The 27,784-nt window shown below is 34.3% G+C and overlaps 2 protein-coding genes and 1 pseudogene across 6 annotated transcripts; 1 reads left to right on the top strand and 2 right to left on the bottom strand.

The window, feature by feature from the left end:
• Nucleotides 1-3,469: 3,469 nt before the first annotated feature.
• On the bottom strand, nt 3,470-7,400 carry LOC142619092 (plastidial pyruvate kinase 4, chloroplastic-like; annotated as a pseudogene).
• Nucleotides 7,401-13,130: 5,730 nt separating this feature from the next.
• LOC142620127 (cyclic nucleotide-gated ion channel 1-like) lies at nt 13,131-21,551 on the top strand. The gene is made up of 7 exons (XM_075793548.1): nt 13,131-13,590; nt 17,080-17,573; nt 17,766-17,978; nt 18,219-18,499; nt 18,891-19,002; nt 19,420-19,662; nt 20,483-21,551. Exons 1-7 carry the CDS (start codon nt 13,131-13,133, stop codon nt 21,038-21,040), a joined length of 2,361 nt encoding a protein of 786 aa, XP_075649663.1. The 3' UTR covers nt 21,041-21,551.
• On the bottom strand, nt 17,199-27,711 carry LOC142618523 (plastidial pyruvate kinase 4, chloroplastic). Of its 5 annotated transcripts, none has more exons than XR_012841306.1 (6): nt 27,400-27,711; nt 26,528-26,625; nt 24,958-25,370; nt 22,545-24,191; nt 21,890-22,052; nt 17,199-17,322 (listed from the first exon to the last, which is right to left on the bottom strand). XR_012841306.1 is itself a non-coding variant. In XM_075791471.1 (5 exons), the coding sequence occupies exons 2-5, from the start codon at nt 26,570-26,572 to the stop codon at nt 21,959-21,961; spliced, it is 2,199 nt and encodes a 732-aa protein (XP_075647586.1). In that variant the 5' UTR covers nt 26,573-26,625; nt 27,400-27,711; the 3' UTR covers nt 21,666-21,958. The 5 variants fall into 5 exon arrangements, 3 of the variants coding, with proteins under 3 accessions (XP_075647586.1, XP_075647587.1, XP_075647588.1); XR_012841307.1 differs by having other exon boundaries at nt 21,890-22,047; XM_075791471.1 differs by lacking the exon at nt 17,199-17,322 and having other exon boundaries at nt 21,666-22,052.
• Between the last annotated feature and the right edge of the window lie 73 nt (nt 27,712-27,784).

Here is a 27,784-nt window from a genome sequence, read left to right as displayed (position 1 = left end):
CTCCCTTCCCTTGGCCGGCCATTCCCTTCTTTCTCTTCTTTTTTTCTCATTTTCACACAATCACAAACACTCCTCTCTTCACTCCCTCACACACTCCCACGGTACCCACTCCACACCACCATATCCACCATCAGGGACGGAGCCAGAAGTTCAAATTAGGGGGCAAAGTTAAATTAAAAAAAAATCTTATTAAAAAAAAAAGGCACACAATAACACGACGCACATAGCATAACACTACAATCAACAAACTTTATTAAATATTAACAACTAACCATTAAAATTTCATCACTGCACACTTTTAGTGCGATAGTTACTCCTCAAGTATAAGTGTTGTAGGATGTAGGGAGTAAGGGTCGGGGTTTAAGTCTCTATGAAGGAGACTCACACACATACATACTTAAATTAGGTTAAAATAGAATTTCTATCTTATCTCAAAAAAAAAAAAACTATTAAAATTTCAAACCATCTCAACTTAAAAAAAAATAAAAAACACTAAAAAGACAAGCACAACCATTAATTATTTGTTTTTCCTTTATTCATTGATATTGTTGCTTCTTTATTCAAGCGGACATATGTAATAAAAAAACAAAATCACCAAGCAGATGGGTAGTTCATAAAAAAAATATAAAAATAAAAAACATCCAGTACGTGGGTCCAAACTCCAAACAGTAAAAGATAGTTAAAGTATTGATATAGAAATAGTGATTTTTCATTTAGCAAAAAAAAAAAAAGTATGAAAGTTCTCCATCTTCCGTTGAAAAAGAGAGAAAAGAAAGTTGCTCAGCTAAGAGGCTCTACCTGCTCAGCTAAGATGAGAGAGGGAAATACTGTGCTGGTGCTTTCTTGGTCTCTCTCAGAAGTAGATCTACTATCGACATGTCGTGCGGTGCTGCTGCATTTTTGGTCTCAGTCTTCATTCCCTTTGCCTCATGTCTTAGTACTAGTGTCTCTCTTTGGGTTAGGGTTTTTTTTTTTTTTTATTTGGGCAATTTGATGGAATGATTTGATGTCAAATTGGTTTTGTTTCAAATTTTTTAAGGGCTGGGCTAATGTTTTTGGTAAATTTTCTGATTGTGCTCAATTTTATTTAGCCTTTCTATTTTGGTGACTTTCTTGTTGGCCTGATTTTTTGGGTTTACCGATTTGTATTTTTTGGGATTTTGGATTTGTAAATTTTTAATGGGCTTTTTCTTTTTGTTTAAAAGATTTTGCTTAGGGGGGCAATTGTAATTGTTTTGGGCAAAATTGCTCAACCCTGTAATCTATATATATACTCCTTGATTTTTTTTTCCAAAATTGGGGGGGGGGGGGCAATGGCCCCCCAAAGCCAAAGAATGGCTCCGTCCCTGTCCACCATTATTTTTCTGCCAAGATCACCGGAAAACTCTCTAAGAACCTTTAAGGCACTTTCATCTCTTTTGATTTAAGGTAAGACTCTTAATCTTTTGGTGGGTTTATATGTTTTGCTTGAGATTGTGTTTATCTAAGCTTTAATAATAATACTGATGTAATTTATGAATATTAGAAGTGATATTTATATGTTTTATGTATGAGTTTTGGCCTTGGTGGATGTATTTGATGGGTGGGTTTATGATTTTTACAATAGTGGCTAGCTAAGTGGTGAAAATTTGGGAGTTTTGGCTTTTTAATGTGAAATAGTTGAAGAATCTAATTTTTATTGTGTATTTGGAGCTAGTGGAGGATTTACATCTGGAGTTTGTAATGGTGGGTATTGTTATGTATGTTGTTGTTTTGTGGGTTTCTTGAAAATGACATGTATATTGAGGAAGAAATTCATAAAGTATTAGGATCTCTTATGGTAAAGGTGAAGCTTGGAATGACATAATAATAAGTTGGAGTATATATGTCTTGAAATGAAATTGTTGAGAAACTTTGAAAATGGAATACATTATTTGTGAGGTTAAATGCTAGGCTTGCCTAATTAATTTCTTAGTTAGCAATTTCTAATTCATAGCTAGATGCAATGTCAATCTTTATGCTTATTATGATAAGTTTGCTTGATATTGCTTAGATTCTAGCTAATCTTATTTAGAGCTTGGTGAATTAGGTCTTTTTGCGGGTTGCAAGGTAAGTAGCTTTTAATGGGATATTTTTTTGAAAAATAATCACGTTGCATTAACTTTGTTTTTGGGTCAAACACATTTTGAAAAATTATTTGTGGAACTATGTTTTCTTAAAAAGTATTATGTTCAGATCATGTTATATATGATTATATATGAAAATCCCATTATGTTTAATATTGCATATGGGGAAATGCATGATTTGTTAGTATGGAAGAGATAAAGCATCTTTGATATAATTCTTGGGAATGGATTTATTGCATTATTTGCAAATTCTAAAGATATTGTATCTTGACTTGTGATATTTGGGAAATTGACAGAAAATGTTATTGACAAGAAATTATTTTGGAAAATTTGAGAACCTTGTGAATATATTGGATATTTCAAGAGTTTTTGTGAAACTACTTGAAATTGAACCGTGTTTTGATCTCATGTAAATTGTGAGCTTTTTATGTTTTTACCCTTGGGTCGTGACATATGATTACCCAGTGATTACCCAGTCAGATGCCTTAGTCTTTGTGACATTGGTATCTTGGCACCCCGTCTTTGTGGCATACCTAACGTCTTTATAGCGGCTTGTCATGTGGCCTTGGATTGGATTTTCAGGTTTTAAAAGGGTGTTTTGATAGCTCACAGTAAATAGTACGTAGTTTCATGTTAGAATACTTTGAAAAAGCTTGGTGCTACATTTTTTTAATTATTCTTGTCATTTTATTAAGAAAAATGGATTTGCTAGATTTTCATGGAAATCTTCAAATTATAACTTGTTTTGTAAAATTCTCATTATCATGAAACTTGCATTTCTCCCATCCCATTAATTGTGCTACTTACTGGGCTCTATCTCATTCCATTATTTTACAAACTTTTTCAAAGTAGGCAAATATCGTTTTGAGACAGATTTTTGGTGACTAGCAGTCGTTAGACTAACTGCTGATGGAGGTTGACTTTTGTGATGTAGATAATTGATGTTGTATAACTTTGAGTAGGCTTGACCCAATTTTTTTGCATCTAATAGTGATTATGTCTTTATTTCCACTAATGGGACAAGTTGATGATATGTAATCATTTATTCAGACATCTATTCTTTTGTGACCAATGGTCATTGTATTTATTGCATAGAACTCTAACTTACTTTGAGAGTATATTTAATAGAATTATTAGGATAATTCTTAATGTTGATACTTGATATGGTTTTATTTGGATTGAATTGTCAAAAGGAACAAAATTTACAAGTACCTTGTGATGATTTTCTCATGCTTTGGACCCTTTCGGGTTTGGGGCGGGGCATTGGCTGCACATAAACAAGGAGATTTATATACTTAGCATGATAAGCAGATGAGCTTGCACTGAAACAAGTGGCTGAACAGTACAAGAGGCTTAAGTGCTGCTTACATCTTTATGGAGCTGCCTTCTAAGACGCCATCCAAGAATTTAACAGCCTCTACAACATGTTTTCCTTTGTCCAACATGATGCAACCTGCCCTGCATAAACAAATCATAAACCCATTAGTCCTGATTGGCAATTATCATTCATGTGCATTTTTTCCCATAAAAAAGGAGAGGGGAAAAGAAAATAGAAACACATGCATGCACACACATACAAATATAATATTAAAGGGCTTCATAAACTACACAAAACTGCGAAGAGCATATTGAAATAATTATTTCCCGGAATTAAATAAGGAGTAGGTGATTCATAGGGCTATTGGACAAGTTTGAAATGGCGACATATGCTTTTGAACCATCGAAACTACATTTCATCATCAAACCAAAGAGATGGAATTGAAGAATAATGGCGGTCATAATAAGTTGCAAATTTCTTCATTCAAATACGTGTATAGGTGGCAAATAACAATACCAACACACACCATGCATTCACGAAGGAAAAAACTAATAATATTCATGCAGATTAAACAAGTCATTAATCAATCAATGAAATAGTAAGTAAAAAATTGAATCTTACCTCCTTCCATGGCTACATCAGTTAGCTCAGCTCTGGTAGGCACCCCAGACTTGACAAGTGACTCCAGCACTTGAGTTGCCCAAATGACTGGTATGCGGGCAGCATTACAGAGTACAGACAGATGGAATTTCATCTTGCACATCAGCCAACTTTTCCCACCCCCACTCCACCGCAAGATTCCCTCTTGCAATCATCACCCTTAGAGGATTTGAAGACTTCATTACCTCCAACAACATCAGAGGCAATTTTCTCAAATGCACTCTTTGTCTCGATCTTTAGAACAAGTCCTAGATTTTGAAGTTTCCGCCTCTCTAATTCTTGGTGGAGAACTACTATATCACAAACATCTCCGACAAATGAAACCCCAACCATGTCACCATTAGCAGAAACAAGATCAAGATCCATAAGATCCTTTGAAGTACGGCCTTCAAACATTGATATTGCTGAGAAATTCTAGGTCATCTGTGAAAAGAACTGCATCAGGAGTGAGGTGAGCTGGAGGAGGACCAGCTCCTTTATGACACAGCCTAACTTGAGCAGGGAAGATCACATTTCCAGTAGCATTTTTCTTGGGCAATATTTTCATCACACATTCACCAGGCTTCAGTTTGCCTGGTCGGAGCTTAGGTCCAGCTAAATCCATGAGAATTCGATATGGTTTCTCCAGCAACTGAACTTCTTTTCGCTCTTCTGATCATCTCACTCCGACCACTTGGATTTCCATGTGCACAATTAATCCGTATAATGAAGGAACCCATCTTGATAAGGTCAGTTATAAGCGTTTCACTCCCAAGGGCTTCTTGGCCATCTGTGACCATAATATGAGCAGTTCTGTCATGTTGAAGTGGACCCAATAGTAAGTCCCCAACAGAGAATGCCCTCTTCATTGTATGTATTGTGATCTTCTCATTCTTTAGTTAGTCTATTCTATTTTGGGTGTCAATTCCTGGACCAATATTCTCCTTCGTGTTCAAAGAGTTAAATTTCAAAGTTTCTAACAATCAGATGGCTGCAGTAAGACTTGCGAGGATATGAGAATTGACGGTCTCCAAATTCAAAAGACCAACAGAAGAAAGATCTTCTTTGAGCTGCTCTAGATCAAGGCATTTCAGTGCCAGATAATGTACTAAGTTTGTCGCACTTACCTAGTAATTTCTGCTAGAACAAAATATTCATTGATTAGAATGTGATTACTATATAACAACTTGAGTATAGGGGGGGTGAATAAATTTCAAGAAGACTAAAAAAGTGGATTTACTTCGAAAAAGATAGCATAATTTCTTTCTAATATTTTACCCTGTTCTAGGACTGCTAATGTTGAGTCAGGAACGGAATTGTATGTCAAGAGAAAAAATTGAAGTTCCCAATTGGAAAAATGGTGGTCCTGGTGGATGTACCTTCCATAGAGCCATTTATAAGATTTAGAGTTGGAGACTAGTTAATTATATCACGAGATCATTTGTGTGAACAAGATGAATTGCCTGGACCGACTACTTCTGCTCCTATAATAGCTTGTACTGCTGGCTTTCTATTTGATTCTGTCAAACCAGGAGATCCCATTGCTTTTGATGATGGAAAGATTTGGGGAGTAGTTCAAGGAACTAGTATCTCAGAGATTATTGTCTCAATCACTCATGCTGGTCCAAATGGTACTAATCCTGCACAAAATAAAATAGTTTCACCAAATTTGACAAGTAGACACTAAACCTGTTATTGCATTATCAAAAAAAAAAATTTGTTATTGCAGGGACGATCATGACATCAATGAACATGTTCCTACAAATATAAAATTCAAACAATCAGTTTGGTTGCTTGAATTATTTAGTTGCAGCAGTAAGAAAAGGTCTGGGAATGGGGACATCATTAGAGATGTACTCAATCTATGGTTGAATTTTAGCCACAGTGCATTTATGTAAAGGATCATTTGTAAAAAAAAATTATTTTTGGGAAAGTAACATGCAACTAGAATAACAAGAGGGGGTACGGCATTATAACTTTTATCTGGAAAGTCAATATATGTAACTGTGACATGATTTTAGTAGAGAAGCATTCCATTGTTCTGATGCTAATACATGCAAGTGAACTGCCTTTAGCTTGTCAAGAAGTGTTCCTTGGCTTCCTGGCTGCTCAGAATTTGGACAAAAGTTGGCTTGTGATTGTGAACTGGATGCAACAGCTTCCACATCTGGATCCTTGGAACGCCTATTATTTTTAGACAGCACAAGCACTGGATTGCCATGTGAACTGCCCATTTCAGCCTTATTATTTCCATCTGGAACAGCAAAAGCTGACATCCTTGGCTTTTGGTTCCTTCCATGTGTGGCTAATATTTGAAAAACATGAGTTGGCTGTTTCACATGAAATCTACATGGCAGATGTTGGAGCTCCTGTCTCAAGTTGGAGGGTGGAAGTTGTAAGACATCAGCTGTTTGAATAGCCTGCAGAACAGAAAATTCATTTAGCCTTGGATGGTTTCTTTAATAAATAAAACAGTCAAAGCTCAAATGACACTTAAATGGTACATTTCTTAAGCACTTCAAACTGTAAAAGGAGAAACAAGAAGTTCACCGGAAGGTGCAGGCTTAAGCACTCAATAACTCCAATTTACATTACTTACAAAAAGGTGACTATCTGCTAAAATATGCATAAAAGGATCAGCAAATCAAATGTTGCTCAATCTAGCTGATACACACAGATCACCATCCAGTGAATCACAAGTCACATCGTTACCATCGAACATCTATCTCCATCAGTTCAAGTAGCCTTTTTACATCAATGCATCCTTATAAACTAAAGAAAATATTGGGTCTTCAATTTATATCAGCAGTCGAATTAAAAACAAATAGAAGTGACCAGCAGCACACTAGGACAATCATTTATTCACGGTTGCTCAAATCATCCAAAAAATATGTAACTAATTGACAACATTTTGTATCACTCTATATTTTTTTTATCAGTAAAATTTTTATTAGAAGATGAACAGAGAATGCACAAACCTTTTTCAAAGAATGCACTCACAAACGAAGAGAATCAACAAAAGAAATCAAATGGATGCCTCCTACAGCATGCATCCAATCAAACAAGGGCCGAAAGAGTTACTATTTGATAGCATGAGCTTGTCGCTCAATGGCTCAACGCCATCAAAGACCCATCTATTTCTTACTTTCTTCCGTATCACTCTATATAAACATGCGTAGCTAGCTACAAATACATTCATATATCCATACATACACATATAAAGCATTAAATTACTCTCATTTGTATTGAATTATTAAGGTGAATGAGAAAATTACATGGTTACCGATACTCATCTGGTTAGCAACTACATAAGCTGAAAGTGCACCCAGCGTCGTCATCTATATCGGCCAAAATCAGCGCGCACACACAAATCCTGGACTTGCAAGACCACCTAAAACAAACAAAATTATACACCATTATAGTATTGAACTAAACAAGGTAAAAACTTGATTAGAAAAAAATAGTGATTTGGAGCGAAAAAGAAATGTGATACAAGGAGAGATTTGTAATGATAATCTTATCATAAAGCACAAACAAATGAAATTAAAAGAAACCAACTTTAACTTCAAAATTCAGAAAATTTATAAAATCTCTATTTGTTTCGACTCCAAAAAAAAAAAAAATTCCGCCAAAGTTTTTACAGTTTAAGTTGAGAGAGACGGAAATGTGTACCTTAGGAGAATTTTTGGGTGAACAAGAAAGTGTGGTTGTGAAGCAGAGGCACCTGTTTGTTTCTCGAGAAAGTGAGAGGGAAAACTATTATAATCTATGTGATACGAATAAAAGGGGATGAGAGTGAGGAGAGCGTGTGCTAGATTCGGTTAAGATTCAACACGTGGCACCGCTTCCTCTTAGTGCGGTGGTCACTCTACGAGTATAAATACTTGTGCGATGTGAGGGGCAAGGACCGGGGTTCAAGTCTCTAGGAGGGAGTTTCACACACATAAACACTTAGATTAGGCTAGAGTAGAAATTCTATCTTGTATTCAAAAAAAAAAACACGTGGCAGAATCTACTACTTTTTAGTATAAGTCATCTTTTTAAGGTTGTTATTATTGGCCTTCTGAAACATTTACTAGGCACTAAAGTTACTAATTGCTATAAACATTGGATTTATTTGTCTCAATCCAAATATGCCTCGGAAATTCTACATGATACTAAGTTACTTGTTCTTATATAATTGTGAATTGAGAAATTAATTACGGTATTTTCAATTTTTCATATCTCATTGGATTCAAGGTGCAACACTTGCTTCTTCTTTTTTGAGATAAGTATAATATGCTGTTAATCTCACAGCTTGATTCAAGGTTAAGACTTGCCTTAATTAAATAAAAGGAAAAAAATTCTTATATTTTTATAAGGAACCATATTTACTTTGACATCAGATTTTTGGTTTTTTTTTTTTTTTTTGAGAAATAATTACATAATGCTGCTAATTCCGAAAAACTCTTTCCCTCCTAAACCCCCAAACACTTTGTATATGAGGAGGTGTCAATTTAGTTACAAGGCCTTTGGCTGATTTTTGGTTAACCCAACTTTGTCAACCTCCATTAAATTTAGTCGAAATGGTTCAAGAACATAAGGTTTAATAATAAATTTGTAAAATCTATTTCTATATCATATCATATACTATATATAATAGCAAAAGCCTTTTCCTGCAATCAAGGATGTGCTGCCATGTAAGAAAAATGTCCATCTAAAATTCAACCATGTTTAATTCAAAAAGCGATAAATTATACCATTTCAAGTTAAAACACCGTTTGAGAGAGGCTCTTTGTATATAAATTAAAAATAACCGGTTAAATCAGTAAAACCCAAAAACTACCCTCTCTCGATAAACCTTTTCTTCTTTGCCTCTTCCTCCGCGTTGAAGCCGTTTTCTCTGGCTCTCTCAATTCTCAAAACCCCTAAACCATAGCCCATTGCCGCTCTCTCACTTCTTCAACATCCCACCGCCGTCATATACCATTTAGAACAACTACCAAAAGACACGTCTAAAATTCGTTAAAAAGCAGTCAAAACCAATCGTTCGGCCATTTTTTTCTACTGTTTGGAGGAGAATGAAAACATCTCACATAGGGGAAGATGGAGAGAAAGAGAGAGAGAGAGAGAGAGAGGCTAGAACACTACCGGTGAGTTTTTATCTTTGATTTAAGTTTGTTTATTAATTGTGATTAGGTTTTGATATTTTGTTTGGATTGGTTTCAATTTTGGTATTCAAATTAAGTTTTTCTCTTCACTTTTCAATTTGACATCTTGATCAGCACACCCTCAAGATCAGCTAGGTACCAATTTCAAATCGATCAGATTCTAGATCGCTTAGATCTACTTTTTTTTCTGTCGAATCTAGGGTTTATCATCTGCTTTTTGGATGAATATATTGCTTTTGTTTATTGGTGGTGTTAGTACTCTACTTTGAATGTTTCGATTTCAATGTATTTCTCCCTCAATTGTTCACATTCTAGATTTCAAAATCGGAATGATTGTGTTACTTGCTAATGGTGAAATAAGCCACATCACTTCCCAATGAAAACTTCAAAGTCATTGTAACTGAGATCTGCTCTTCTGCCTATTCCGTTTCTTCTCTGCAACTCCATACACACAAGGTCAGAATAGCGTGGTTAATTTTTCTCTTTCAGATATTTGGCCCACTTTTTTACTATTTGCATGTTCCGTTCCAAACCATAGAGGAAAAAAGAAAATCCAAAAGGAAGCAAAAAAAAAAAACCGCAAAAACTGAAAAAATTTGTTCGTTCTTTGCCCTGTCAACAAACTATTCAGAAACTATCCCATTCCTTCTCTGCAACAAATGGCAATGAAGAAGGTAAGCATGCTCTTTAATTTTTTTAAACTAAATAGTGAGAGAGTCCTAACAGGAGTCTCTCTCTCTTTTTCCTTAATCCTAAAGTTTTTTTTTGTGTGTGAGTAATTTTTTTTTTTTTGAAACCTAAAGTGAGTATTTTAAAAAAAATCTAATGTGTGGTCTTTTTTAAAACTAAATAGTGAGAGAGTTCTAACAGGACTCTCTCTCTCTCTTTTCCTTAATCCTAATTTTTTTTTTTTTTACATGAGTCTTTCTTCTTCTTCTTTTTTTTTTTTTTGAAACCTAAAGTGAGTCATTTAAAAAAAAAATTCTAACATGAGGTATAATTAAAAAAAAAAACTATAATTATATTTTTAATCCTAATTGTAACGTAAGTCGCTCAAAAAGTCAAAATTTTCAGTTTTATATTATATATAGATGATAATAATAATGATGTGGCAAGATATGACAACACAATTTGTAAATCTACTATAAAGATAACATAGATTAAATTGATGGTTGATAGTAGATTTAATTGCAATTGAGTTTTATGTGAGAATAGCCCACGCCAGAATGTGTTATGCAAAACCAATTATATGAAAGAAAAAAAAAATTTCTAAACCATTATATTGAACAAAAAATTACTTATTTTCATTCATTTTCAAGTTATACATTTTTTTAAGTTAAGTCATAAAACTTTAAGCAAAATAAATACTTTTAATTTTTATTTAACTATCCCGTACATCCCATAAGTTAGCGACTAGTATATCTAAAAGCTGATGCATAGTATTTATTATTGCTACGCTATTGTTAAGCCACCTTATCATCCACGTCATTGCCACATCATTATTGCTTTTCATATTTATTTTTTACCTTTAATTTTTTGTCAATATTAAATATATAATTACATTGGCTTTACAAATTCATCTTAGGCAGTTTTAACTTTACATATTCACCTATTTTAATTTTGATATTATAACTAAGTATTGTCTATACATATTCCTTTTAGACGGTTTTACCTTTACATATAATTTTGTTCTTTTATCTTCCTTTATTTTGGCTCTTCCTATTCTCATCCTCTTATAAATTTGTCACTCTCTCCCATTTTATGCGTATTTTCCCACACAAAAAGGTTATTTCTCGCCCTCTCTCATTTTTTTTTTCATTTTTTGTTGGATTTTTTATGAGATTTGTACTCCCATTATCTTATTATTAACTAATTTATATGTGTTACTTGATGCAAGTATTTTTTTTTTATCATTTTATTTACAACGCAAAATAGTTTTAATGTTATTGACCAGATTTAGGGAAAAATCATATTATAATATGTCCATATTTTGTGTTGTTATCAAGTTTTAGTTTATTTGGAAAACAGCAGTGTGGGGAGTAAAAGGACCCAAGCGGACATTTGGGCCCTTGGGCTCTAGCAAGGAGGTCCGATCTGTTCTTGGGCTAAGAATTTGTTGGTACTGCGGATTGGCCCATACGCCGAGGGTCCGAGGACATATCCAAGGATGAGTTTCTCCTCGGACAGACCCAAGAAAACTCGTAGATTCAGTACTAAAGTCAAGGCAGAACTCTGGAAAGACTGTTGATTAAGAGGGGGAAACCCTGAACCTTCTAGATATACCGATGTTAGAAAAGTATCACGAGCCAAGGCTGCCACCTCCACATTAAAGACTCTGCACCTACCTCCCTAGCCACATTAATGGGGAAGTGACCCCTGAACAGTAGAGCTGAAACTTTTGGTCACTATTCAAAGGCACTAAGGGAAGAAATATCTAGGGGGAGGGGGTTTGAGCAACACGTGGATAAAGTGTCAGGAAATAAAGTATTTAAAGGGAGTCAGTCTGTAACTAAAGGGGGGATGAGAAGAATTGTAATCTGGAAGAAAGAAAGAGAAATAATATAACAAAGCAGTCCTCAGCTCACGTCCGAGGAGGTCCATCGGCAATTATCATTCATTATTTACAAGTGTTTGCACACCAAAGCCTGTTATCAAGTTCTCAGTACCTTTAATCTAGATTTCAAGCCCACGCTCTACAAATTTCATTGTTTAAGGCTCATTGGGCCTGAGTCCATAATTTTCTTTGGGTCCAGGTGCAATTGTGCACTTACAAGCAGGATAGTCTGAACAATACGATGAACAACAGTCAATGCAACTGAAGAAGATGGTATTTGTGCAGTTTCCTTTCACTATTTGTAAATATTTTGTTTAAAAAATTAGCAGCAAATTGTTATGTCTTTATTAATTATATGACATTTTTAGATGCTTGAGTAATAGTTTTAAGCATTTAAGAATATTTTGTATTGCTCATATTTCTTATCTCATCTGTGTATTCGTTGAGATTTTTAAGAAAACAAATTTAATTTTGTGTTTAAAATTATTTATTTATCTATTCATTTTTCATATGTTAGATTAGATTATGATAATATTAAAACAATACTTCATATTTTTGCAAAAAAAAAAAAAAAAACTTTAAATTTCCCCCTTTGTACTCTTGGTTACAATCATTATATAAAGTTATAACCAACACTTTTTTTCTTGAGAATAATGACATATTTCTATTGCGTCACTTCAAAATCAAACTAATTATGCATTGGATATTTGGCTTGATCACATCACGTTTGAAATGTTTTACATATTCAAAAGAAGAAGTTTGACTTTGATGTGATTTTCATTTTTCCCTTCTTCTTTTGAATTGTAGCTTTTGTTGATATTTTTTTTATACATTTTTTGGTGTTTTTGATTGTACGGTAGATACAATTGGATTTTAAAAAATTTGTTTAAAAATTTAAAAAAAAAATCCAAATTCTACATACTTTTTAGGCAGAAATCACATTTTCGTCTCTACATTTTCAGGCGATTTCCACTTTGGTCCCTAAATTTTATTTTCACCGCTTTTAGTCCCTATCTTGAACAACGCTTCTCGTTTTGGTCATTGCTATTACATCAGAGACGGAAAATGTACACATGGCAAACGGAGTGCACTGTTGACACACTAAAAGCTGATGTGGCCATTAAAATAATATAAAAAATGCCACATCAGCATCTAAATTGAAAAAAAAAATTTAATTTATTAATTTTAACTAAATAAAAAAAATTAAAAACTAAAAATTTATGAATTGAGATCTAAGTGTGTCTTGAACAAGAACACAAACCCAGATCCATGATACAAACCCAGAAATTAAAAAAAAAAAACCAGTAAATCTTTGTCTTGAGAAACTTTCAGATCTGAGGGATAGGAGAAAGTTTTGGAGAGGAATGGAGATGGGTTTGGGAGGTCGTGGTGTTCGCAGGGATAGGTGTGATAGGAGTGGGTTGCAGGAGTCTGTTTCGAATGATGTTCTTGATCTTTTGCCTTCGAATCAATTTGGTATGGATATAAGTACCAATTTTATGGCTATCACAGGTTGGTTGGAGGATTTTCAAGCTGATTATGGTGGGAATGAGGTTGGGACAAGTGATGGGAGTTATCAGTCATTCGCGGGGTTGAATTTTATTTGGAATAATGCTTTAAAGTACCAGAGTTTTTCTGGGAATATGGGGGTTGATTATAAGTTTGATGTAGTGGGTGGAATTAGGGGGCGTTCTGGGAAGATGGAAGTTGGTGATACATCTTACCGTGGCGGTTTTGGATCAGACTGTAATGTGGATGGTATTCTGAGTTTAGGCAATGAAACTCCGGGAGTTTCTAGCCAACAAAGTGAAGCTTGTCCTAAAGGTAATGGGATTTGTTCTATTGAAGATAGCGGAGCTCCTCATGGGGCTTTGAATTTTCAGAGGGATAGGAGAAAGTTTCTCAAGGACAAAGATTTACTGGTTTTTTTTTTATAAAAAAAAAAAATTTTGGGTTTGTGTTCATGGATCTGGGTTTGTGTTCTTGTTGTTCTTGTTCAAGACACGCTTAGATCTCAATTCATATAATTTTTAGTTTTTATTTTAGTTTTTATTTTTTTTTATTTAGTTAAAATTAATAAATTAATTTTTTTAATTTAGATGCTGACATGGCATTTTTATTATTATTTTAATGGTCACGTCAACTTTTTAGTGTGCTAACAGTGCACTCTGTTTGCCACGTGTGCATTTTCTGTCTCTAATGTAACGACAGAGACCAAAACAAGAAGCGTTTCTCAGGATAGGGACTAAAATCGGTGAAAATAAAATTTAGGGACCAAACTGGGAATCGCCTGGAACGGAAATGTGATTTTTGCCTACTTTTTAATGATACACAAAATGTTATAAATAATTTTTATTAAAAAAATAATATTTTTGCTACCTTTTGAATTCTTGAGAAAAATTGTATTGTTTTTATTTTGATACGATTAAAATTATATATATTACATTTATGATTGTTCCTATAACAAATGAAAATATGATTATGAAATATATAACTATTTATTAAATTAGTCCAAACTGCAAAAAATAAATTTAATAAGATCATCTTAAAAATATTATCACGCGCAACACGTGAGTTCGTAACTAGTTTATTCTAACGTGTCTATCAATGAATATACAAACTCAATATAACTTCGATCAATTTGATAAAAATAGAACTCTTTTTAAGACGTCTGAGTTGCAAGAAATGTTCGAAAAATTCCACCTCTCCCAGAAGGAAAAAGAAGAATGCTAAAATATATGGATTAATCTACGAGTACGGTTCTCGAGACTCGTGTCCTTGATACGAAGAGATTTGGAGTTTATGTAAATCGTTATACAATATTTCCCATGAAGAACTCATGGTTTACCTCATTGTTATAAGAAAATGATAAAAAATAATTTCGTTTACTTGTCGGTCATTCTTTACAAATGAAGAGAAATTGATTGTTATTTCTAAAACAAGTTGGCTGCCGGAGTTCCCGGACAAACAATCCAAGTCACATGCAATCTTAATAACATGAATGTTTTAAGGTCAACCAGGAATCTCAAGCTTTTATACGTATCTTTTATCTTTTCGTTTTCTTGCATTTTATATCTTGAGTTCCCACTTGCAATGGCAATATCGAGGTTATAGTCAATTTTTGCAAGTCAACTATAATAATCCAGTGTGTGGGGTGAGGGAATTGTACATGTCTAAGTATGATTAGTCAAATATTCGAAAAAGTTTAGATACCCATGTTTATATATATAAATATATATATATATATATTTATCTATTTATTTATTTATTTATTCCTTATTATTTTTATTTTGCATGGACTTTACGAAGTCATGTCTAGCTGGCTTATGCACCCATTCGTTTCAGCATTTTCAATCTAAAAGTTGCGTTTTCAAAAAAGCCAGCTAAAAATAGTGTTTGGTTAGTATAAAATGCAACTTTTTAAAAAAAGTTGCGTTTTATATTTACGAAGAAAATGCACATTTGAGTTATGGAGCTCCATCGGTCCATTTTGTTAAAAGTTGGTGGGCATTTAATGTATTCGTTGGGGTGAGTTGGCAATTACCAAATTGCCCTTCAATAAAGGGCAAGGTGTCTTCAAGTCTCATTGCCCTCTGTGCTCACAATAACTCATCACCCACACCTCCAGAGAAAAAGGAAGAAGAAGAAGAAAAGAAAAGAAAAGAAAAAAGAAAAAGAAAAGAAAGAGCTCTGCGGAATGAAAAAAAAAAAAAAAGAGGAAGAAAGGAAGAGCTCTGCGGAATGAAGGTTTTGGAGGAAGTGGCAGGGAAAAGGGGAAAGAAGGACAAAAAATAGAAAAGAGAAGGGTACGTGTGTGGGGGGAAAAAAAGAGGAAAAAAAGAAAGAAAGAAAGAAGGGTACCTGTGTAGAGGAGAAAAAAAGAAGGAAAGAAAAAGGAAAAAAAGAAAGAAAATACTATCACAATATTTTCACAATAAATTTTAAGTGGTAAGTTATTATTAGCTAATATCGGTGAGAAAAAATTAATTTTTTAGAAAGAGAAAAATAATAATTTTAAAAGTACGTTCAAATTAAAATCAGTATCAATTTTTATCACAATATTTTCACAATAAATTTTAAGTAATAAGTTATTATTAGCTAATATCAGTGAGAACAAAATAGTTTTTTTAGAAAGAGAAAAAAATAATTTTAATAGTACATTCAAATTAAAATCAGTATCAATTTTTATCACAATATTTTCACAATACTTTCACAATAAATCTTAAATAGTAAGTTATTATTAGCTAATATTGATGAGAAAAAAATAATTTTTTTAGAAAGAAAAAAAAATAATTGTAATAATACGTTCAAATTAAAATCAGTATCAATTATCACAATATTTTTACAATACTTTCACAATAAATCTTAAGTGGTAGATTATTATTAGCTAATATTGGTGAGAAAAAATAATTTCACAATATTGATTTAAGTATAAAATAAACTCCCTTATATATAAATTATCCTTTTTGGTAATTTATCTCTCAAACTACAACTTTTATAAGTGCTAACCAAACACTCAACTTTTTCAAAAAACACTTTTTAACAGCTTTTACCAAATACTCAGTTTTTTGAAAAAGTACTTTTTCATTCTGCACTTTTTGAAAACTCAACTTTTTCAAAAAGTCCAACTTCAAAAAGCTAAACCAAACCCACCCTATATAAGTTCGCTAAGTAAGAAAAACAATACTATCATATAGAGAAAGACTATAGGATAGACTATTGTTATATATATATATATATATATATATATATATATATTTCTTGCTATTTTTCTTTTGCATGGACTTTGCAAAGTCATGTCTACCCGGCTTAGATAAGTTCGCTAAGTAAGAAAAACAATACTATCATATAAAGAAAGACTATTGGATAGACTATTGTTAAGTGGTTGCATTACTAAATTCCAAATCGAGCTTAGTATCTTTCGCTCAGTCAGACTAGAAATAAGCCTGCGAATATAGTTTATCAGGTTCTAATACTTGTGAATTTTCTTCTTCTTGATATATAATGTTTTATATGGTGTTCAGTTCACCCAGCCATTTTGCACTTGGATACATGAAAAATGCTATCTACATCTTTAAATCTCTCCAGTTGGTATCAATATTCTGAATTTTGTGGTGCATAAAGAAGTTCTTTCAGGCCTACTAATAGTTTGGAGTTGACTGCACTGTATCATACGTAAACTCTAGTTATGAATAACTCTCCAAACTACGTTTGTTGGAGGTTAGTTCCATTCCATCACCTCTTGATATATAGATAATTCGATAGTTATAACAGTGGGAAAAATGGATTCGAAACTTGATATATAAACAAAAGTTGTGAGCTTGAGCCTTGAGTTATATATCACTGTTTTTTTCTTATTTTTTTTATGTAGGAGTCCGGATTGCCTGATAGACACTAAGGAGGAGCACTTTCCCGCTAATAATGGATTACATTCCCAGGAAAAGGCATTACTGAAAATTCTTCACCCACAGAATTTGTTCCTTTGTTGGTGGAACAAAATATTTGTCGTGTTGTGTGTGATTGCAGTATCACTGGATCCTTTGTTCTTTTACATTCCTGTAACCAGTGAAGATAACAAGTGCGTTAGGTTAGACAAAAAGTTGTGGACCACAGCTATTGTTTTGAGATCAATCTCCGATATCATTCACATAGTTCATATGATTTTGCAATTTCGCACTGGTTTTATAGATGAGGCCTCTCAGAAACTTGGAAAACCTGTGTTAGTTAAAGATGCTAGGACAATAGCTAGGAGGTATATCTGGCCATATTTCCTGATCGACATTCTTGTTATTCTTCCCATCCCACAGGTACATAAGGAAGACTTACTTTTTCCGATAATTTGAAACTTGGGAACAAAAGATTTGAACATTGAATATCTCCGTTAGAAATATCATGAGATGTCAATTGAATTAATAGATTCTTAATGTTTAGAAATTTGGCTATGCTCACACTCATAATGATCTTATTCTTAAAATTAACATTGTCCTTTATCTTGTCAGGTGGTTGTTTCAGTTATCTTTTCAGCGAGAGGCGCGAAATATTTGAATACAAGAAAGTTGATGAACTCTATTCTTTTCTTTCAATATGTGCCAAGAGTTCTTCGAATCTACCTATCCTGGAGGGAACTTATGAGGAGTGCCAGAAAGTTTGCTAAAACCCCTGTATGGGTTAAAGGTTTATTCAACTTCTTTCTATACATCCTTGCCAGCCATGTAAGTTTGATTAAATTCTGATTTCTTCGTTTTTGATAGAAAATCATATGATTTCATTGAAACTCGAGAAATTGTTACATCATGTGACCTTAGTTTCAGACATGCCTTTTCTTCTCAATTTCTTCAACCTATGCGTGTACAAACAAAATGCTTATCCAGTAAAATGATTTGGATGCCCTTATGCGGTTATGCCTAATTTATGAAAATTTACTGATGTGTAATTACTTTCTGATCATATAGGTATTGGGAGCCTTTTGGTATTTCTTTTCAATTCAAAGAGAAATGGCTTGTTGGGACATAGCCTGTGAAAATCATCCAAGATGTGTCCACAGTTCTTTAAACTGTGATCACAGTTTAGGAAACTACACATTCCTAGATGATTTTTGCCCTATAAAAACACCAAATACGACACTATTTGATTTTGGAATATATCTTGGTGCCCTTCAGTCAGGTGTTGCAGAGTCCACAGACTTTCCACAAAAATTCTTTCAGTGTTTTTGGTGGGGCCTGCGAAATCTAAGGTTTGCAATTGCACATGTTAGAAACTTCACTTTTCCCTGTTGAGCTAATTTCAGATGTGGTAGTTTTTAATTTTTTATTAGTGATTGCATACATATATCTTACTATTAAGTTTTCAAGTAAGGTTTCAGTCTGCCTCAACATTTGCATATTCCCTTTTTCTAATCAATTCACATGTCAATGTGTAACATATTATTGTGTGTAGTGAGAAGAACTCGATTATGACTTAGTGCCTGGTTGATCCCACGTCATAAGTCATAACACAATGTGGGAATTTAAGTGGTGCAGGGTAGTGATCACACCTGCAAATTTTCTTTATAACAAAATAAATAAAAATCTTGTCTTTTCATCCAAAAATTTTTAGATTCTGATTTAGTTGGGCTATTTTTGCAGTTCTCTTGGTCAAAACCTCCAAACAAGTAACTATATTTGGGAAAGCTGCTTCGCAATTTTTATTTCTGTTGCTGGCTTGCTACTATTTTTATATCTAATTGGAAATGTGCAGGTTAGTATCCAATTCTTCTCTTTTCACTTCTCAATTTTGTTTTCCTTTTTTCAAATATTTACAGCTCCTAGTTACTCAATCACGTTGACTAAGCTCATTCACTCAAATCGGACACAACTACAATATGTCATGGAAAAAAAAATGACTTTGACAAAATTTGACTAGATTTGACCAGATTTGACCAAAAACAAACCAAATGCGTTTATATATATCTATAACAATGGGATTAAGCTCAAGTATGGGTTTGGACTAATATAACAATGACAGGTTTATATATTAGTAAGTCTTTAATAGATTCTAATTCTAATATCAATTTTAAAGGTTTGATGAGATACTCTGGATATGTAGAAAACAATGCTTTCATGATACCAATATTATATAGGATTAGATGTCTGAAGGAACTTTGTTGTGAAACAGACATATATGCAGTTGGCAACTACAAGGTCGGAGGAGATAAGAAGGAAGATGACATTGAAAGAAATAGATATAGAATTATGGATCTCAAAGAATGATCTCCCTCAGAATATAAATGAAGAGATCATGCAGAGTGTAAAAGACATACTAGAAGGTGACAAAGATGCTAATGTAGGAAGTCTGCTTCTTAATGTTCGCAAGAAATCTAATATAAAACGCCATCTATGCTTGGATATGCTGAAGAGAGTAAGCTAATCAGCTTCTCTGAAATTGTTTTCTTGATTATATATTTTCTGAATCAACACATGAAATCATGAACAGAGACTAAGGGTTAATCCCGATGATATTCTTGTTCATATTATGCGATTTGCATGTACCTTCTGTTTTTATTTTAAGTGATAGATCAATTCCTGGCATTAATATGTAATCTTCTAAGTGATAAAACAAATTTCTAATCGTATTATCTCAAATATCTGCCAAATTGATCCCAAAACTTTAAATTTGAAAAGAAAGAAGAAACTTTTCCCCCCTAAGTTGAGCAATTGCACCATTTCTCTACAAATTAGATATTCTCTTTGCGTGCTGACCTTTCTCAACAACTTGTTGCAAGGTACCTATTTTGATGGTTCAAACTTCAATGACTTCGGTAGCATGCATTATATGAATAATAAAAAAATCGACTCATGCCTTTGGTTCAGATGGTTAAGGGAAGGGTTGAAATAGATCTTGAGTTCACTATCAGGGGAGAGAGAGAGAGAGAGCATTGCTGGATTTATGCAGAGAAACCATTGGTTTAGTATGTGATTTTTCATAGGGCAAAACTTAGGTACAAATCGCTAAGTGCAATGACTTAGGTTCCCAATTAAACTTATTCATGTGGCTATATTGAGTCAATGAAGTACAAAATGTGTTATCTTTCTACAAAGACAGTCTTATTACTAGCTTAGCCTTTACAATTTATTAATTAGCTCTTTATATTGAATTCTGGTTTAAACTTATACAATCAATCATTTGGATTTGATATTTAAACTTTTCTCATTATTCTTGTGGAATGTGTTTAAGCCAGGCTCCCAGGTTTCAAAACATAAATAATCAACTTTTGCAAGTGTTCCTCGACAATCTCAAGCCGGTGCTCCACAGTGAGAGCAGCTATATTTTTCGAGAGGGAGAACCACTTGACGCAATGATCTTTGTCACGCAAGGCATTGCATGGACCTATACAAGTAGTCGTGGTGATAAAAGTGAGTGTCTTGGTAAAGGTCAATTCTATGGTGAAGAAATTCTAGAATGGGGTTTCAAAGCCCTCTCCTTAACTGACCTATCCAACCTCCCCATCTCGCCCAAGACAGTTAGATGCCATACAAAAGTTGAAGCTTTTGCTTTAAGGGCTAGTGACCTCAAGACTATACTCACTCAAAACTGGTGGCAGCTTAGCAAGATGCTCAGCCACATCACTGGATCAAACTTGGAGAGGTGGAAACCTTTGGCAGCTTCATCTATACTAGCAGCCTGGCGACGCAGCCCCCGCTATCGTGCCTGGCAACGAAGCCACCGCCATCAAGAAGATGTGCTTATAAAGTCTGTGCAGTGGCTTACGGGACGGGAACTCACCAAGTTTTTGTAAGACCACTTACGCCTCGATTTCTTGTACTAATTTCCTTTCATGCTGAATAAAAATCCTACGCCCCTCTGAGTATTCTATTTTGGTGCCTAACCTTGTAAATTGTAATGATTGGCAAATGAATACACTACTGGTTTTCCAGTGATTGGCTTGCTAGTGTTTTCAGTGAATGACTAAACTAGGAAACAAAAAATTAAACTTCTTAAATAATGTAAGTGCTGATACTGTCAATTATTTGTGAAATGTATGATTTTGATTTTTTTTCCCCCTTCAACGTTGTTTGCTGCTCTTTGAAACTTCTAAAACGGTTTTCAGAGAATGAAACCAAAGCTGCAGTAGATGCCTTCCTATGTGTACAAATGGGATCAGGCGGCTTATCAAAGAGAGAAACACAACATAACAACCAACATTATCCAAGATTGCTAGACAACGGATTCTTATTTCTTAAGCTTACTTAAATGGATGCAAACGGACCAAGTCCAAGTCACAAGAAGAAAGATTACTTTTAGCCACAAAAGATTGGGATTGCCTTAAAATTAACCTTCCGAAACGCTATTTGGAGTGGCAACCTATAATCAGAAATGTTCTGAACATATGGATAATCAACGCAAACTAAAAGCACAGAAACTATACCAATGTAAAGGAATTTTATATACAGAATAAATCCAAGCACAGAATTGATCCTCATCTTCACACGCTGAATGCAGGTGCAAATTACCACGGCAGTAAAAATGTGAAAAATTTAAATGATAGCTTTGATGCAAGTGAGAAGTATTTACAGATTGAAACCCCTCTAATGTCCTAAATTCCAATGGAAACCTCTTCTGCACATAAACAAGGAGATTTATATACCTCGCATGATAAGCAGATGAGCTTTCACTGAAACAAGTGGCTGAAGACTACAAGAGGCTTAAGTGCTTCTTACATCTTTATGGAGCTGCCATCTAAAATGCCATCTAAGAATTTAACAGCCTCTACAATATGTTTTCCTTTGTTCAACATGATGCAACCTGCCCTGCGTAAACAAATCATAAACCCATTAGTCCTGATTGGCAATTTTCATTCATGTGCATTTTTCCCATCAAAAAGGAGAGGGGAAAAGAAAATAGAAACACATGCACGCACACACACATACAAATATAATATTAAAGGGCTTTAAAAACTACAGAGAAAACTGCTATGAGCATATTAATATAATTATTTCCCGGAATTAAATAAGGAGTAGGTGATTCATAGGGCTATTGGACTTGAAAGTTTGAAATGGCGACATATGCTTTTGAACCATCGAAACTACATTTCATCATCAAACCAAAGAGATGGAATTGAAGAATAATGGCAGTCATAATAAGTTGCAAATTTCTTCATTCAAATACGTGTATAGGTGGCAAATAACAATACCAAAACACACCATGCATTCACGAAGGAAAAAATTAATAATATTCATGCAATTTAAACAAGTCAATAATCAATCAATGAAATAGTCATTAATTTACAAATTGAATCTTACCTCCTTCCACTGGCTACATCAGTTAGCTCAGCTCTGGTAGGCACCCCAGACTTGACAAGTGACTCCAGCACTTGAGTTGCCCAAATGACTGGAATGTGAGCAGCATTACAGACAGACAGAATTTCATCTTGCACATCAGCCAACTTTTCCCACCCACACTCCACCGCAAGATCTCCTCTTGCGATCATCACCCCTAGAGGATTTGAAGACTTCATTGCCTCCAACAACAGCAGAGGCAATTTCTCAAATGCACTCTTTGTCTCGATCTTTAGAACAACTCCTAGATTTTGAACTTTCCGCTTCTCAAATTCTTGGCAGAGAACTACTATATCACGAACATCTCGGACAAATGAAACCCCAACCATGTCAGCATTAGCAGAAACAAAATCAAGATCCATAAGATCCTTTGAAGTAAGGCCTTCAAACCATATATTGCTCTCTGGGATGTTGATGGATTTTTCAGATCCAAGCTTAGTACCTTTTGGACCAGCATGAGTGATTGAGACAATAATCTCTGAGATACTAGTTCCTTGAACTACTCCCCAAATCTTTCCATCATCAAAAGCAATGGGATCTCCTGGTTTAACCGAATCAAACAGAAGGCCAGAAGAACAAGCTATTATAGGAGCAGAACTAGTGGGTCCAGGCAATTCATCTTGTTCACACAAACAATCTCGTGATATAATTAACAAGTCTCCAACTCTCAATCTTATAAATGGCTCTATGGAAGGTACATCCACCACTTTTCCAATTGGGAACTTCAATTTTTTTCTCTTAACATACAATTCCGTTCCCGACTCAACATAAGCAGTCCTAGAACACTCAGCCACATACCCAGTGCCAGAAAATACATCAAGCCTCCTACAAATCTTAAGCATCCTTTTTCTTCCTCTAATGTCATGAAATCTCACAGTATCACCTACATTGATCTTGCTGAAAAATTCTTGGTCATCTATGAAAAGAACTGCATCAGGAGTGAAGTGAGCAGGAGGAGGACCAGCTCCTTTATGACACAGCCAAACTTGAGCAGGGAAGTACACATTTCCAGTAGCATTTTTCTTGGGCGATATTTTCATCACACATTCACCTGGCTTCAGTTTGCCTGTTCGGAGCTTAGGTCCAGCTAAATCCATGAGAATTCGACATGGTTTCTCCAGCAACTGAGAACTTCTTTTCACTCTTCTGATTATCTCACTCCAATCACTTGGGTTTCCATGTGCACAATTAATCCGTATAATGGAGGCCCCCATCTTGATAAGGTCAGTTATAAGCGTTTCACTCCCAAGGGCTTCTTGGCCAACTGTGACCATAATATGAGTAGTTTTGTCATGTTGAAGTGGACCCAATAGTAACTCCCCATCAGAGAATGCCTTCTTCAGTGTATGTATTGTGAACTTCTCATTCTTTAGTTGGTCTATTCTATTTTGGGTGTCAATTCTTGGACCAATATTCTCCTTCGTGTTCAAAGAGTTTAATTTCAAAGTTTCTAGCAATCGGATGGCTGCAGTAAGACTTGCAAGGATATGAGAATTGACGGTCTCCAAATTCAAAAGACCAACAGAAGAAAGATCTTCATTGAGCTGCTCTAGATCAAGGCATTTCAGTGCCAGATAATGTACTAAGTTTGTTGCACTTACCAAGTAATTTCTGCTAGGACAAAGTATTCATTGATTAGAATGTGATTACTATATAACAACTTGAGTATAGGGGGGAAGAATAAACTTCAAGAAGACTAAAAAAGTGGATTTACTTCGAAAAAGATAGAATCATTTTTACCCTGTTCAGCAACTTAGTGCTTCACAAAATAAAATAGTTTTACCAAATTTGAAAAATAGACACTAAACCTGTTATTGCATAGCATTATCAAAAAATAAGTAAAAAATTATTATTGCAGGGACAATCATGACATCAAAGAACATGTTCCTATCAATATAAAATTCAAACAATCAGTTTGGTTGCTTAAATTATTTAGTTGCAGGAGTAAGAAATGGTCTGGGCATGGGGACATCATTAGAGATGTACTCAATCTATGGTTGAATTTTGGCCACAGTGCATTTATATAAAGGATCATTTGTAAAACTTTTTTATTTTTGTGAAAGTAACCTGCAACTAGATTAACAAGAGGGGAAGTATAAAATTTTGACACATACTATTGGAAGAGAGAGAGAAGGGGGGGGGGGGTTGTTTCAAGTACTAAATGTAAGAAGAATTCAACAAAAAGTTCAAAGTGCATCTTTGATGATTCATTAACATGACATTATTGAGTGGTGGCATATTATAGGATTAGCTGCCAGACAACATATTACTCAAGAACTTAAACAGAATAACAGATTTGCCTTTTTTTCTTTTTTCTATTTTTTTGGGGGGGGTGGGGGGGCATTATAAACTGTATCTGGAAAGTCACTATATGTACCTGTGACATAATTTAAGTAGAGAAGCATTCCATTGTTCAGATGCTAATACATGTAAGTGAACTGCCTTTAGCTTGTCAAGAATTCCTTGGCTTCCTGTCTGCTCAGAATTTGGACAAAAGTTGGCTTGTGAGTGTGAACTAGATGCAACAACTTTCACATCTGGATCCTTGGAACTCTTTTTACTTTTAGAAAGCACAAGCACTGGATCGTCATGTGAACTGCCCATTTCAGCTTTATTATTTTCATCTGGAACAGCAAAAGCTGACATCCTTGGCTTTTGGTTCCTTCCATGTGTGGCTAATATTTGAAAAATATGAGTTGGCTGTTTCACATGAAATCTACATGGCGGATGTTGGAGCTCCCGTCTCAAGTTGGAGGGTGGAAGTTGTAAGATATCAGCTGTTTGAATTGCCTGCAGACCAGAAAATTCATTTAGCCTTGGATGGTTTCTTTAATCAATAAAACAGTCAAAGCTCAAATGACACTTCAATGGTACACTTCTTAAGCACTTCAAACTTTAAAGGGAGAAGAAACAAGTGTGCACCAGAAGGTGCAGGCTAAAGCATTCAATAACACCAATTCACATTATTTACAAAATGGTGACTGCCTGCTAAAATATGCATAAAAGCTCAGCAAATTAAATATAGCTCAATTTAGCTGATACACAGATCACAAACCAGTGAATCACCAGTTACATCATCGCCATCTAGCATCTATCTCCATCAATTCAAGTAGCTTTTTTACATCAATGCATCATCATAAACTAAAGAAAATAATTGGCCTTCAATTCATATAAGCGGTCAGATTAAAAACTAATAGAAGTGACCAGCAGCACACTAGGACAATCATTTATTCATAGTTGCTCAAACCATCCAAGAAATAAGTAACTAATTGAGAACGTTTTGTATCACTCTATATTTTTTTATGGGAAATGTTAACAAACACTTGCAGTGCTTGTTAAGGTGGAACTAATGTGAGTTCCATTTAATAAAAAAATTGGATAAATAAAAGAAAAAGACATAAAACTAGTCTCACAGTTTATTTTAATATTTTTTTCCCTCTATGAAGCTGGCCCCACAACTTATAAAATTGAAAAAAAATGACATAAAACTGCAAAAAAAATTATAACCAAAAAAAAAAAGGTCAAAAAAGCTGTTGTTTACCGTGCCTGTTAACACAATCATTTTTTTATTAGAAAAAATTTTATTAGAAGAGGAACAGAGAATGACACAAGATAAAATGTGCACAAACCTTTTTCAGAGAATGCACTCACAAACGAAGAGAATCAACAAAAGAAATCAAATGGATGCCTCCTACAGCATGCATCGAATCAAACAAGGGCAGTAAGAGTTGTCACTTGATAGCATGAGCTTTGCGCTCAATGGCTCAACGCCATCGGAGACCCGCCTGTTTTTTTTTTTTCGTATCACTCTATATAAATGGACGTAGCTAGCTACAAATACATACATACATCCATCCATACATACATCCATACAAAGCATTAAATTACTCTCATTTGCATTGAATTATTAAGGTGAATGAGAAAATTACATGGTTACCGATACTCACCTGGTTAGCAACTACATAAGCTGATAGTGCACCCATCGTTGTCATCTATATCGGCCAAAATCAGCGCACACACACAAATCATAGACTTGCAAGACCACCTAAAACAAACAAAATTATAAACCTTTATACTATTGAATTAAACAAAGTAAAAACTTTGATTAAAAAAAATAGTAATTTAACATTTCCTCATAAAGAATGCACCTGAAAAATCTAACTACAAATATTTAGTTTTCTGATAATTTCATGGAAATCACGAGAATTCACAAGACTTAACAAAATTCAGAAAATCCGTTTGTTTTTACTCCCAAAAAAAATTTCATGTACCTTAGGAGAATTTTTGGGGAACAAGAACGTGTAGCTATGAAGCTGAAGCGCCTGTTTGTTTCTCGAGAAAGTGAGAAGGAAAACTATTATAGTCTATGTGATACAAATAAGAGGGGATGAGAGTGTGGAGAGCGCTAACCAGATTCGGAAAGATTCAACACATGGTAGAATCTACTACTTTTTAGCATAGGTCACCTTTTTAAGGTTGTTATTATTGGTCCCCACTTAATTACGAGGTATCTCATTCACACGTGTGGTTACTAGCAAATACACATGCATGCCTTGGTAGCAAAGAGAGAAAAGGCATTGCAAAGATAGAATTATTTAAAATATTACTACCATAATATAATTTGAACGAAGATAATTGTTATTTGTAGTATAAAAGGGCTAAATTTACACTTTTTGGAGCTATCTTTGATTTTCATATGATATTGATTTTAGAAAATGTCTTAGAATTATCCAATTTCACAATTTGTTGAAATAATCTGAGTGATGAAAAAAATTGTGGATATATGTAAAAAAAAGGACAAAAAGTGTCTATCACTTACCATCGACCACTCCAAGCTCCAGCCTATTATTGTGAATTTAGATGCGTCTCTATATTTATTCTTTACCATGCAGCCATGGAAGCTAGAACGGATGATAGAGATTCAAATTTGTCTTAATTGAATTGTAGCCTTACAGCAACTACTTTAAAAGTTTGATTGGCCATAGAAAAGATTTTTATGGGCTAATACAGCTTGCCATAAGATTGGATCATTCACCAAACAAATGGAAACACTTCCATTTATTTTTCTTGGGGCACCAAAAACCCACATTCCACAAATAGGCCAATCACAGCCATTAACATTGACCTGCAAGATCTCCCAGCACGTGACTACAACCGTGTATGGGCATGAAAACTAAAATTAATGTCAGCATGTGCTACGGTAA

This window comes from Castanea sativa, chromosome 12 (genome assembly GCF_040712315.1).
Source record: "Castanea sativa cultivar Marrone di Chiusa Pesio chromosome 12, ASM4071231v1".
Classification (NCBI taxonomy): Eukaryota; Viridiplantae; Streptophyta; class Magnoliopsida; order Fagales; family Fagaceae; genus Castanea; species Castanea sativa.
This window is presented reverse-complemented; position numbering and strand designations above follow the sequence as displayed.

What these genes read in the sequence shown, in the direction of transcription:
- LOC142620127 (XM_075793548.1), top strand. Translation starts at nt 13,131, where the DNA reads ATGGAGATGGGTTTGGGAGGTCGTGGTGTTCGCAGGGATAGGTGTGAT. An exon ending in ATCTAATTGGAAATGTGCAG is followed by an intron (nt 19,003 to 19,419) that starts GTTAGTATCCAA and finishes GTTGTGAAACAG; the next exon opens with ACATATATGCAGTTGGCAAC. An exon ending in GCTTGGATATGCTGAAGAGA is followed by an intron (nt 19,663 to 20,482) that starts GTAAGCTAATCA and finishes TGTTTAAGCCAG; the next exon opens with GCTCCCAGGTTTCAAAACAT.
- LOC142618523 (XM_075791471.1), bottom strand. Translation starts at nt 26,572, where the DNA reads ATGACAACGATGGGTGCACTATCAGCTTATGTAGTTGCTAACCAG. An exon ending in CTTATGTAGTTGCTAACCAG is followed by an intron (nt 25,371 to 26,527) that starts GTGAGTATCGGT and finishes TCTGGTCTGCAG; the next exon opens with GCAATTCAAACAGCTGATAT. An exon ending in GATGTAGCCAGTGGAAGGAG is followed by an intron (nt 22,053 to 22,544) that starts GTAAGATTCAAT and finishes TTGTTTACGCAG; the next exon opens with GGCAGGTTGCATCATGTTGA.